Source organism: Ailuropoda melanoleuca, chromosome 2 (assembly GCF_002007445.2).
Source record: "Ailuropoda melanoleuca isolate Jingjing chromosome 2, ASM200744v2, whole genome shotgun sequence".
Lineage (NCBI taxonomy): Eukaryota > Metazoa > Chordata > Mammalia > Carnivora > Ursidae > Ailuropoda > Ailuropoda melanoleuca.
In genome coordinates this window covers 63,079,730-63,093,119 of record NC_048219.1, presented here as the reverse complement: position 1 = coordinate 63,093,119, position 13,390 = coordinate 63,079,730, and the positions used below count along the sequence as shown (strand labels likewise).

General features: G+C 34.9%; 1 protein-coding gene across 9 annotated transcripts in view; it reads right to left on the bottom strand.

Annotated features, from left to right (window-relative positions):
* CCDC18 (coiled-coil domain containing 18) overlaps positions 1–13,390 on the bottom strand; it is a 108,622-nt gene that overhangs the window by 64,203 nt on the left and 31,029 nt on the right. For all 9 annotated transcript variants that reach the window (XM_034653917.1, XM_034653914.1, XM_034653916.1 and 6 more), the window contains 5 exons: positions 11,362–11,486; positions 10,117–10,277; positions 4,676–4,899; positions 2,761–2,871; positions 2,159–2,290 (listed from right to left, as the gene is read on the bottom strand). In XM_034653917.1, coding sequence (XP_034509808.1) covers positions 2,159–2,290; positions 2,761–2,871; positions 4,676–4,899; positions 10,117–10,277; positions 11,362–11,486 — 753 coding nt within the window. The remainder of the gene's footprint in view (positions 1–2,158; positions 2,291–2,760; positions 2,872–4,675; positions 4,900–10,116; positions 10,278–11,361; positions 11,487–13,390) is intronic.

Below are 13,390 nucleotides of genomic sequence, written 5' to 3'. Positions count from 1 at the left end.
AAAACTTAAGAGACAGAGCCAAAATGGGGCTAAGAGGTAAATTTACAGCTATAAATGCTTACATTAAAAAACAAAAAAGATCTCAAGTCAATAATTTAACTTCAAAACATAAGGAACTAGAAGAAGAACAAGCTAAACTCAAAGCTAGCTGAGGGAAAGAAATAATAAAGATTACAGTAAAAATCAACAAAACGGAGAACAGAAAACAATGAAGAATATCAATGAAATGAAAAGTTAGCTCTTAGAAAAAATAAACAAAATTGACAAATCTTTAGCGGAGTAGATTAAAAAAACAGAGAACTCAAATTACCAAAATCAGAAATGAAAGTGGGGATAGCACTGCCAATTATACAGAAACAAAAGAGATTGTAAGAGAGTACTATGAATAACTGTATACCCACAAATTGAATAATCTAAATGAAATGGACAAATTCCTAGAATTACAAAACCTACAAAGACTATATATGAAGAAATAGATCATCGGAATGACCTAAAACTAGTAAGAGGTTAAATCGGTAATCAAAACGTTCCCAACAAAGAAAAGCCCTGAACCTGATAGCTTCACTAGTGAATTCTACCAAATATTTAAAGAATATCAATGTTTAGGGGCACCTGGGTGGCCTGGTCATTTGAGCATCCGACTCATGATTTCTGCTCAGGTCATGATCTCATGGGTCATGGGATCAAGTAACATATCGGGCTGTGTGCTCAGTAAGGAGTATACTTGAGATTCATTCCCTCTGCCCCTCCCCCACCCTCTCTTTCTCCCTACCTCAAATAAATAGAATAGAATAAAAAATACCAATCTAGGGGCGCCTGGGTGGCTCAGTCGTTGAGCGTCTGCCTTCAGCTCAGGGCGTGAACCTGGCATTCTGGGATCGAGCCCCACATCAGGCTCCTCTGCTGGGAGCCTGCTTCTTCCTCTCCCACTCCCCCTTTGTGTTCCCTCTCTTGCTGGCTGTCTCTCTCTCTGTCAAATAAATAAATAAAATCTTTAAAAAAAAATACCAATCTTTCTCAAACTGTTCCAAAAAAGTTGAGAGAACACTTTTTAACTAATTCTGAGACCGGCTTTAACCTGATACCAAAACCAGACAAAGACACTAATGGAAAACTACAGATCAATATCCCTTATGAACATTGATGCCAAAATCAATATAATACTAATAATCCAAATTCAGCAGTGTGGTAAAAGGATTATATGCTATGACCAAGTACAATTTATTCCTGGAATGCAAGGGTGGTTCAACATGTAAAAATCAATCAATGTAATATGCAGTATCAACAGAATGAAGAAAAAAAAAAACACATGATCATCACAAATGATACAGAAAAGTTGACAAAACTCAACACCCTTTCATGATAAAAACACCAACAACCAGGAATAAAAGAAAACTACCTTAACATAATAAAAGCCATATATGGAAAACCCACAGCTAACAACCTACTGAAAACGGTGAAAGACTGAAAGCTTTTCCTCTAAGATCAGGAACAAAACAAGGATGCCCCCTTTCACTTCTATTCAACACAGTACTAGAAGTTCTGGCCAGAGCAATCAGTGTCCATCAGTAGATAAATGGATGAGCAAAATATGTTACATACAGAGAACAGAATATTATTCATTCTTATAAAGGAAGTAAATCCTGCAATATGCCACAACATGGATGAACCTCAAGAACATTATGCTAAGTGAATTAAGCCAGTCACAAAAAGACAAATACTGTATGATTCCACTTACATGAGGTACTTAGGATAGTCAAAATCATGGGACAGAAGAAAGTACAATGATGGTAGCTAGGGGATGGGGGAGGGGATAATGGGAGTATTGTTTAATGAGTATAGAGTTTCAGTTCCGATATTATCCTACATGTCCCTTAGGCTCTGTTTCTTTTCTGAATCTTTTTTTCTCTCTGTTGCTCAGACTGAGTAATGTTCTTGCTCTATGTTTCTTTCTTTTTTTTAAATAATTTTTATTTTGTTATATTAGTCACCATACAGTACATCCCCAGTTTTTGATGCAATGTTCCATGATTCATTATTTGCATATAACACCCAGGGCACCATGCTCTATGTTTCAAGCTCATATTTTTACACACACACACACACACACAGCCAATGGAGTATTATTCAGCCACAAAAAAGAAAAACAGTATCTTACTCTTTCAATCTGCTTTTCCATTTCTTTATGCTGTTCAAGATGAATTTTCTTGGCCTTTTCAAAAGCTAAACAAATTTTCTCATGTTCTGTATTGATATTGGTTTCTAGACTTCTTACCTTTTCATTCTTTTCCTAGAAATACAAAAACGCTTTAAAAGAAAATAATTGAGAACTAGTTTAATGTAAAAGTATATAAGTAAAGCATTGAATTTGTCATACTCTGTTCCTTGAAGAATCACAGTAGTAAATATGTAAAACTTCAAAAATATTTAAACACTTATTGAGAAGACAAAATGGTTATTTTTAAAAACTGTATCAAAATGAAAAGATTTAACTATTTTAAAACACTGAAGAGAGTATCAAAGAAGTATACTATTTCCTTCAATTCTACTAGAATAAAAATTGGAAATTACAGAATACTTGACATATAAGTCTATAAACTTAAAAATACATAAACAAAAAATGAATCATCAGAAAAGTTCAGTAGAATTTATACTTTCCTATTTGGTATGCTGTACAATAATGACACTAAAATAAACATGCTGTCACAAATCAAGTGCCTTAAAGTCACAGTGAATTTGTAGCCAAACAGTAATTTTTACCATAAGCTCCTGTTCTAGTTCTGCATTTTTTGCAGCAATAGAGGAATAAGCAACTATTTTTTCTTCCAGCTGTTTCTCGAGAGTTAAAAGTTGAGAACATTTCTTTGTCATCTGAAAACACATTGAAATAAATTTAAAAAAATTTTTTTAATTACTTTTAAAGATAAGTGACAATTCAGAAGAAAAATAGTGAAGGGAAGATCAGGTATGACAGATTGTTCCATCTATGTAATACATAAGTAGTTTAATTCTTACCCCTATGTCCAAATAGGATTGCATCCTAACCCATTTCTTAAAAGTAGCTGCTAAAGACTGAAATTACGGGTGCTTGGGTGGCTCAGTAGCTTAAGTGTCTTCCTTTGGCTCAGGTCATGATCCCAGGGTCCTGGGATCGGGCTCACATCGGGCTCCCTGCTGAGCAGGGAGCCCGCTTCTCTCTTTCCCTCAGCTCATGCTCTCTCTCTCTCTCTCAAATAAATAATTTAAAAAAAAAAAAGGAAACAACCCATTCAAACCATGCCTGAAGTGCTCCTCAGATATAGGAAAAGAAATCAAATATTTAAAAAATAAAATTTAAAAAAAGACTGAAATTAGTATAATAACATGTTAAAAGTAGCTACTTCTGGTGGTGGAATTATTAATGATTTATTTTCTTCTTTGTCCTTTCTGTATTTTCAACAAGATTGTGCTACTTTTGTAATTTAAACAGTTTATTAATCTCAGTACTAGATAATCTTCTAAGTACGCTGATAGCAAGAATTTAGATGTAGACTGACTAAATTTTCTTTTCCATTACCTATATAAGTTTTTCCTTGGTGTAGGCTACAGATTTTAAAACGAGAAATCAGACATTTTAAAAGTACTCCTATAGGGGCACCTGGGTGGCTCAGTCGTTAAGCGTCTGCCTTCAGCCCAGGGCATGATCCCGCCGTTCTGGGATCGAGCCCCGCATCAGGCTCCTCCACTGGGAGCCTGCTTCTTCCTCTCCCACTCCCCCTGCTTGTGTTCCCTCTCTCACTGGCTGTCTTTCTGTCAAATAAAAAAATAAAATCTTATAAAAAAAAAAAAGTACTCCTATAGACAGCATCAGCCTCAGTTTAAAGTGTGAATATATCATATACACGTATGGTCTTGGTCTATAATTACCTAAAAAGGCATCCTTGTTCTATCCTCAATAGAAATGAAGATCAAATATTCACAAAACACACATTATGCACTTTTCAAAATGTAATCCAAGCATATCTGCATCATTTTCATATGCAGTTGTTCACAAAAGCAGATTCCTGAGCATGACTCCATACCTACTGAATCAGAATCATTAGAACAGTACCCAGAAATCTACATGTTTAACAGGCTTCCCAACCTGTTCTGCTGTTAGCTAACATTCAAAATCCTCTATTATCACTCCTTTTCTTCCAATAACATAATCCAAATTCTTGACTTGTAAATGTGTATTAGCCATATTAACTTATACTTGGAAGAAATAGTAGACTGCAATACATTAGAAGTTCCACCATATTTGAGACCTGTTAGCCACTAGAGTAACTTATTTTTTTTTTTTAAGATTTTATTTATTTAGTTGACAGAGACAGGCAGCGAGAGAGGAAACACAAGCAGGGGGAGTGGGAGAGGAAGAAACAGGCTCATAGCAGAGGAGCCTGATGTGGGGCTCGATTCCATAACGCCGGGATCACACCCTGAGCCGAAGGCAGATGCTCAAGGACTGCGCCACCCAGGCGCCCCAACTTCTTACTTTTAACATAGGTTAAAACTCAAGGGTTTCCAAATATAATTTTAAAAGAATTTATAACTGATGTATAAATATGGACTTACACATACAACATTTATAAAACTCTATAGTACCTTTGTCCTTGTCTCCAAAGTTAGTATACATAAACAGCTAATTCAAGCTTACTTCACTTTCCAGTTTGCTAGAGTTTGAAGCTTTCTCCAGGAGCTCCTCTTGTATCAGCTGAAACTGACTCGTTCTGTGGGCCATGTTAACCTTCAAATCAGAATTCTCAGCTTCTATTTGCATCAACTTAGTACGTAGTTCTTCTATTCCAGAAGCAAGTCTTTGCCTTTCTCTTTCATATTGCTTATTCACAGTATGTTGATTTTGGTCTTTTATTCTTTCCGCTAACAAACATAAAAGGAAAATTGTTCTGTATAAAACTTAAAGAATAAAAACCTATTCAATGTTGAAAGATTTAATCATAAACAAAGTTTAATTTCTCATCTAAAGAATACTAAAGGGAATGGAGAATGAGACACACGTTAAGGAAAATATAATGAAGGAACACGGTAAGTAAAGTACTTTCTATAATTAAGTATATAACAAAGTAGGAATAGATTCTTCTGAATCACTCACTTTTCTAGATCATTCCTTCATACCAGAAAGAGTCCTTCTCTCACTATAAAAGTTCCCATTTTTTGGATAGAAAACATTGAAAAAAAAATCATTGTTTAAAAAAAAGTTGTCCTATTTTCATAAACTTAAGTTGACCATAAAATTTCTCTGGATAACTTGGCATCATTAAGAATATTTTGATGTAGGGGCACCTGGGCGGCTCAGTTGGTTAAGCATCTGCCTTCAGCTCAGGTCATGATCTCAGGGTCCTGGGATCAAGCCCCGCATCAGGCTCCCTGATCAGCTGGGGGTCTGCTTCTCCCTCTCCCTTCTGCCCCTCCACCCACTTGTGTTCTCTCTTTCTAGCCCTGCTTTCAAATGAATAAATAATCTTTTTTTTTTAAAAAGGAATATTTTCATGTATTTTATACAGATGCAAGTTCGAAAGTGAAGACGGAATCTTTCCTAGTCTAAACTAGCTCATGAGAATTCAGTGATGCTTTTTGAAACTACTGAGGGCTATCAAAGATAGTTGTTCCAACACGTCCTTTCTCCACTACAAACATATGAATTTACTCCTACCTAAAAGTGACTGAGCTTTCAGGAGTGCCTTAAAAAGGCATAATGTGTATAATTGCAGGAGAACACACATAGGTATGGAAATATGTAGAGATGCACTATGCCTTCAAGGGAGCTTAAGTAGCCAATTCCTATCAATTCTCCATATCCCTAATATTTCACTTTCTAGTCTATCCATCTATCATTAGCTCTATACTCTTTGATATAAGAGAATTTATAACATATTTATCAACACCTCTAATAACTAGCATTCACTCTGCTAATAATCTCATCACTCATCCCTATTCTCTCTAATCACTTAGCTATCTAATTCTCTCTGCTGTCATTTTTCCTACCACCAGCCAATCATATTCGAAGATAGACCATAACAGTTAAAGATACATACGTTAACCACTAGGGCAAGCATTAAGAAAATAAAGAGATACACTTAACTAATCAATAGTGAAGACAAAAATAGAATACTAAAATACAACTGATCCAAAAGAAAGCAGGAAAGATGAATAAAGGCCATTAGAATAAATAGCAAACAAATACCAAGATGACAGTTTCTCTCTCCCTCTCTCTTTGTCCCCCCACTCTCTCTCTCAAATAACAAATATTTTAAAAAATAATAAATAAAAATGTACTTGACTGAAGTAAAATTTGCTTACAATAAGATGCACCCATTTAAAATATAAAGTTTGATATGTTTTGTCAAATGTTTGGTTTTTTCATAAGTTTATACTTTGTAACCATCACTACAATCAAGACATCTAACATTTCCATCAGAAGACAAACAGCCAACAGACACATGAAAAAATGTTCAACATCACTAATCATCAGAGAAACGTAAATCAAAACCTCAGTAAAATACCACCTCACACCTGCCAGAACGGCTAAAATCAAAAACACAACACTATTGGTGGGAATGCAAACTGGTGCAGCCACTTGGAAAACAACATGGAACTTCCTTAAAAAATTAAAAACAGAATTATTATATGATCCAGTAATTCCACTACTGGGTATATACCCAAAGAAAATGAAAACACTAATTCAAAAAGATATATGCACCCCTGTATTTATTGAATTTATTTATAATAGCCAAGATATGGAAGCAACCCAAGTGTCCATTGGTAAATGAATGAATAAAGAAGATGGGGTGTGGGTGTGTGTGTGTGTGTGTATATAAAATGGAATATTACTCAGCCATAAAAAAGAATGAGATCTTGCCATTTGCAACATGAATGGACCTAGAGGATAGAATGCTAGGTGAAATAAGTTAGACAGAAAAAGACACATACTGTATGATTTCACTCCCATGTGAAATTTAAGAAACAAATGAACAAAGAAAAAAAGACAAACACTCTTAAATATGGAGAACAAACTGGTGGTTGCCAGAGGGTGGGGGAAAGAGTTAAATAGATAAAAGGGACTAAGAGCACACTTGTCAAGAGGAACACTGAGTAATGTCCAGAAATGTTGAATTACTACATCTGTACACCTGAAGCTAACATAACATGCTATGTTAATTATAATTCAACTTAAAAAAACCCAAAACCTGAAAATCATTTCCCTTAGGATCCCTTGTACTCCTTCTCAATTTTCTTTGGGTTTAATTATGTCTTTAATTTTTCTTACAGTGAAAGCTTAGATTATTGATTTTAAACATTTCTTCTTTTCTAATGTAAGTATTTAAAGGTATAAACTTATTTTAGGCAATGCTGTAGCTGCATCCCACTAATTTTTATATGTTGTATTTTCATTTTAGTTACTTCAAAATATCCTATAATATCTCCTGTGTGTGTTGATTTATAAATATTTAGAATTTTCCAGGTATTTTTTTGTTATTAGTAGTGGACGTTAGGTTGTTTTTCTTAACCTAATTCATGAATGAACCTGATCTCAGTTTTTAAAAATGTTTTGAGACTTAGTTTATTGGCCAGCATATGGACTATCTAGATGAATATTCTAAATACATTTGAGAAAATTGTATATTCTGGTGATTATTGTGTACAGTAAATGTCAATCATATTAAACTTGTTTATAGTACTTAAGTCTTCTTTCCCCTTAATGATTTTCTGTGTACTTGTTCTATCAATTACTGAGAAAGTAGTTTTGAAATCTTCAGATATATATGCAGGTTTGTTAATTTATCCTTCTGTTCCTGTCAGTCTCAACTTTGCTTTGTCTGAAATTAATAGTTATTCCAGCTATTTTTTATTGATATATAATTGACACATAACATTGTATTAGTTTCAGGTGTAAGACATAATGATCTCATATGTGTATATATTTTGAAATGATTACCACAATAAGTCTATTTAACATCCATCATCACATATAGTTACAAATTTTGGGGAGGGATGAGAGCTTTTAAGATCTACTCTCTCAACAATTTTCATACATATAATACGATACTGTTAACTAACTATACATTACATCTCCAGGACTTGTTTATCTTAGAACTGAAAGTTTGTACCTTATGACTACATTTACCCATTTTCCCCACCCCTACTTCCTGCCTCTGGCAAACACTAATTTGTTCTCTATGAGTTCGTATTGTTGTTTTGACATTTCATACATAAGTGAGATCATACAGTATTTGTCTTTCTCTGCCTGACTTCTCATTTAGCCTAATGTCCTCAAGGTTCATCCATGTTGTCACAAGTGGCAGGGTGTCTTTTTTATGGCTGAATCATATTTCATTGTGTGTGTGTGTGTGTGTGTGTGTGTGTGTGTGTATTTTCTTTATCCTTTCATCTGTTGATGGATGCTTAGGTTGCTTCCATATCTTGGCTATTGTAAATAATGCTGCAATGAACATAGGAGTGCAGACAACTTTTCAAGATAGTGATTTCAGATGTCGGGTAAATACGCAGAAGTGGAATTACTGCAACATATGGTAGTGCTATTTTTAATTTTTTGAGGAACTTCCATACTGTTTTCCAAAGTGGCTGTACCAATTTACATGCTCACCAATAGGGCACAAGGGTTCCCTTTTCTCCACATCCTCATCAACGCTTATTTCTTATCTTTTTGATGATAGCCATTCTGACAGATGTGGGGTGATACCTCATTGTGGTTTTGATTTGCATTTCCCTGATGATGAGCGCTGTTAAGCATCTTTTCATATGTTTGTTGGCCATCTGGATGTCTTCTTTGGGAAATCACTTATTTAGATCTTCTGCCCATTTTTAAAACATATTTTAGTTACTTTAGAGAGAGAGAGAGAGAGCTGGGGGAGGAGCAGAGGGAGAGGGACAAACGGACTTCACACTGAGTGCTGAGCCCAACTTGGGGCTCTATCCCATGACCCTGAGATCATGACCTGAGCTGAAATCAAGAGTAAGATGCTCAACTGACTGAGCCAGGTGCCCCATCTCTGTCATATTTTAATTGAATTTTTTTGTATTGAGTTGTATGAGCTTTTATGTATTTTGGATATTAACTCCTTACCACATATGATTTACAAATGTTTGTCTTTTCTTTTGCTGGATAGAAGCTTTTTAGTTTGATATAGTCCCACTTGTTTATTTTTACTTTCTTGGTTTTGATTTTGGTGTCAAATCCAAAAGAAAATCATCACCAAGACTGATATCTAGGAGTTTTCTCTTGTATATTCTTCTAGAAGTTTTATGGTTTCAGGTTTTATATTCAAGTCTGTAATTCATTTTGAGTTTTTTTTAAATAGTATTTTTAAATTATATTACATTAGTCACCATACAGTACATCCGTAGTTTTTGATGTAAAGTTCCATGATTCATTACTTGCATATAATACCCAGTGTACCATGCAATACGTGCCCTCCTTAATACCCATCACCAGCCTATCCCATTCCCCCACCCCCCTCCCCTCTGAAGCCCTCAGTTATTCTATTTCATTCTTTTGCATATGGCTATTCAGTTTTCCTGACACTGTCTACTGAAAAGACTATCCTTATCCTATTTAATGTTCTTATCTCCTTTGTTGTAAATTAATTGACCCCATATACACAGGTTTATTTTTGTGCTCTCTATGCTGTTCCATTGATGTATATGTCGGTTATTAATGCCAATACCATACTGTTTTGATTACTAAAGCTTTGTAATATAGTTTGAAATTAGGAAGTGTGATGCCTCCAGCTTTGTTTTACTTTCTCAAGATTACTTTGGCTATTTGGGGTCTTTTGTGGTCCCATACAAATCTTAGGATTGTTCTACTATTCTATAAAAAATGCCACTGGAGGATGCCTGAGTGGCTCAGTTGGTTAAGCATCTGCCTTCTGCTCAGGTCATGATCCCAGGATCCTGGGATCGTGCCCCACATCGGGCTCCCTGCTCAGCAGGGAGTCTGCTGCTCCCTCTGCCCCTCCCCCCACTCACGCTTGTGCTCCCTCTCTCTGAAATAAATAAAATCTTAAAGAAAAAAAAAAAGACTTAGAATTTAAAAATTCAATTTAATACACTCACCTAATTGATTATCTCCTAATTTTACCGGTTCTGTCTCTAAACTATTTAATTTGCCACTTTCTTGTTTGTCATTACAAGCAAGAAGACTCTTAGACAACTGATTTGCAGCCAGGTTTGCCTGAAGCTTTTGAATTTCTGCCTCTTTTATTGCAAGCTTAATCCTGGAACAAAATAAGATACACCAAAAATTTTTAGAAAGATCCTATATAAATATCTCATAACATTTTTACCTTTTAAGTTAGCAAAAATTTTAAAACTCTGATATTTGTTAACTACTGGGTAGAATGTGGAAATTCTTATATACCATTGACTGGAATGTAAACTAGTTCAGCTACTTAAAAAATTTGATAGTACCTAGTAAAACTAAAAATGTCCACACATCATGACCTAGCAATTTCACTTTTAGGAATATACACTGGAGAAACTCTGGGATATTATAAAAGGGAACATGTAAAGGTATGTACTTTGCAGCACTGTTTGTAACAGAAGAACTAGAAACAAGGTAACTATCAATAAATAGTGATAAATTATAAGATAGATGGGGCGCCTGGGTGGCGTAGTTGCCTGGATGGCGCAGTCGTTGGGCGTCTGCCTTCGGCTCAGGGCGTGATCCCGGTGCTCTGGGATCAAGCCCCACATCAGGCTCCTCCACTAGGAGCCTGCTTCTTCCTCTCCCACTCCCCCCTGCTTGTGTTCCCTCTCTCGCTGGCTGTCTCTCTCTGTCAAATGAATAAATAAAATCTTTAAAAAAAAAAAAAACAATTATAGGATAGACTCCTATATAGCTATTAAAACTAACCATACTAACCCATCCATTGATTAGTCATTCTAACTACCTACCTCAACATGTATGAATTTAAAAAATAATGCTGAGTGAAAAAACAAAATTACAAACAATATAAGCACACGGTGTATTTTCCATGTGTGGATGTAAACATATACAAAATGAATGGAAGAATATACACCAATTCAGGATGGTGGACACTTAGGAGAAGAATGAGACTAGTGGGAAGGAACATCCCTTAGTTCCTTAGTTTAGAACATCCCCAAATGTTTTTAGTTCTAAACACATTTGAAAAAAATATCATGAATGTTAAGAATCAGTTCTTAGCTGTGGAAACAGATATTTATTATAATACTTGCAGAACTTTTCAGTACATTTTTCATCTGCTCACAATTTTAATTTAATTACCAATTTTGAAAAAACACTGTATTTGCTACAACTTCAGCATCTGAAAACCATACCTCAATTCGGAAATCACCATTTTATTTGCCTCACAGCAGCCAATGTAATTGTCTTCCTTGTTTGACAAACTATTCATCTGGTGTTTAGAAAGAGATGATTTAAAGCCAAACATTTCTCTTTTTAACTGCAAATTTAAAAACAAACATATATAAACTTACAACATCTTCATTGTAATTGTTTTATTATTCAGAACTCCAATTTTTAAAAATTGTGTGAATAGAAACAACCTAATGTCCATCAATAGGATAAATGTATAGATACATTATGAAATATTAACAGGAAAACCACAAATTAAAATAAACCTGCATTATATAAACCATTTGGAGACATCATATAACACAACATTAAGTGAAAAACAGCAGAGGCATATGTAGTGCTTTCCAAAATATATTAGTTATATATGTTTTTCTAGAGCATTTTTATGTGGCAATATTTAAAATATAGACAAGAAGGATACACATGAGTTTCAGAATAGTGCCTACCTCTGTGGAGAGATGAAAAGGATTGGGATCTAACACAGTACATAAAGAGGCTTTATTTATCTGTAAAATTTTATTCTAAAAAAATCTGAAGTGGGTATCACAATATGTTACTCAGATCTAGCAAATGGTGTGCTGCATTGGTCTCTGCTTTTCTGTATGTTTGAACAATAGAGAATATTTTAAATTAGTTGTGAAAAGGGGCAAGATAAGCACTTAATGACTACTATCTTCAAAGTATAACCAAACCAAGCTTTCTAGAAATGAAAAAAATTCACATTTCCAAACCATGTTATTCTTAGCATTGCACGAAACACAGGATCAAACATATATTACCATACCAACTTCAGAATCACATACAAAGTAATCCTTGATATTGAGTCAAATGAGAATACCAATTTAAAATGAATGCTATTGGGGCGCCTGGATGGTTAAGCGTCTGCCTTTGGCTCAGGTCATGATCCCAGGGTTCTGGGATCAAGCCCCACATCGGGCTCCCTGTTCAGCACGGAGCCGGCTTCTCCCTCTCCCTCTGCTCCTCCCCCACTCAGTCTCTCTCTCACTTTCAAATAAATAAGATCTTTAAAAAATTTTTTAAAAAATGAATACTATCTGCATTAATTACTATCAGATTTCAAAAGCAAACAGTACATTAAAAGCCTAAGCAAATAATCAGGATCCTAGGAAAGTAGACACAGCAGAGGGCTGGGAACCAAGAATCATACATTCTAGTTTTAATTCTGCTACTAGCTAGTTGTAAAATTTATTACTTCCTTGGCGCTATATTTCTTCATCAATAAAGTGATGGTGTTGAATCAGATGATTTCTAAGGTCCCTTTCAGCTTGTTAATTCCATGACAGTTTAAAATTGGTAAGAGTCTACCACTCATTCAAATGTATTTGAAACAGTCATGACACATTTATATAGTTTTCTCCTGATCTCCCCTTTATTTTACACCTATCAATAATGGATTTCTGAGACAGTTATACTTACTTTCTTCCTAATCTCACTTATATATGGTCATATATAGAAAGAGAAGTGGTGGCCAGCTGCTATCAGAAAAACATTTTAATGTTCTGTGCATTCTAGTGAGTACATGAAAAGTTGCACAACATTATTAGTCATTAGAAAAATGCAAATTAAAACCACAATGTGATACCACTTATACTCACTAAGATGGCTATAATCTAAAAGACAGATAATAAAAAATGTTGGCTAGGATGCAGAAAAACAGGACCCCTCATACATTCCTGGTGAGAATGTAAAATGGTAGAGCCACTCTGAAAAACAGTTTAACACAACTTTACCATATGACCCAGAAATTCCACTCCTAGGTATCAAGAGAAATGAAAGTATGTCCGCACAAAGAGTTGTATGCAAATGTTCATAGCAGCACCGTTCTTAACCGTCCAAAAGTGGAAGCAATCCAGATGTCTATCTATTGGTGAATAAATAAAATGTGGCATATCCATACAATGGAATAACACTCAACAATAAAAGGAAATGAAGTACTGATTGATATATTTCACAATGATCCCCCCAAATTTT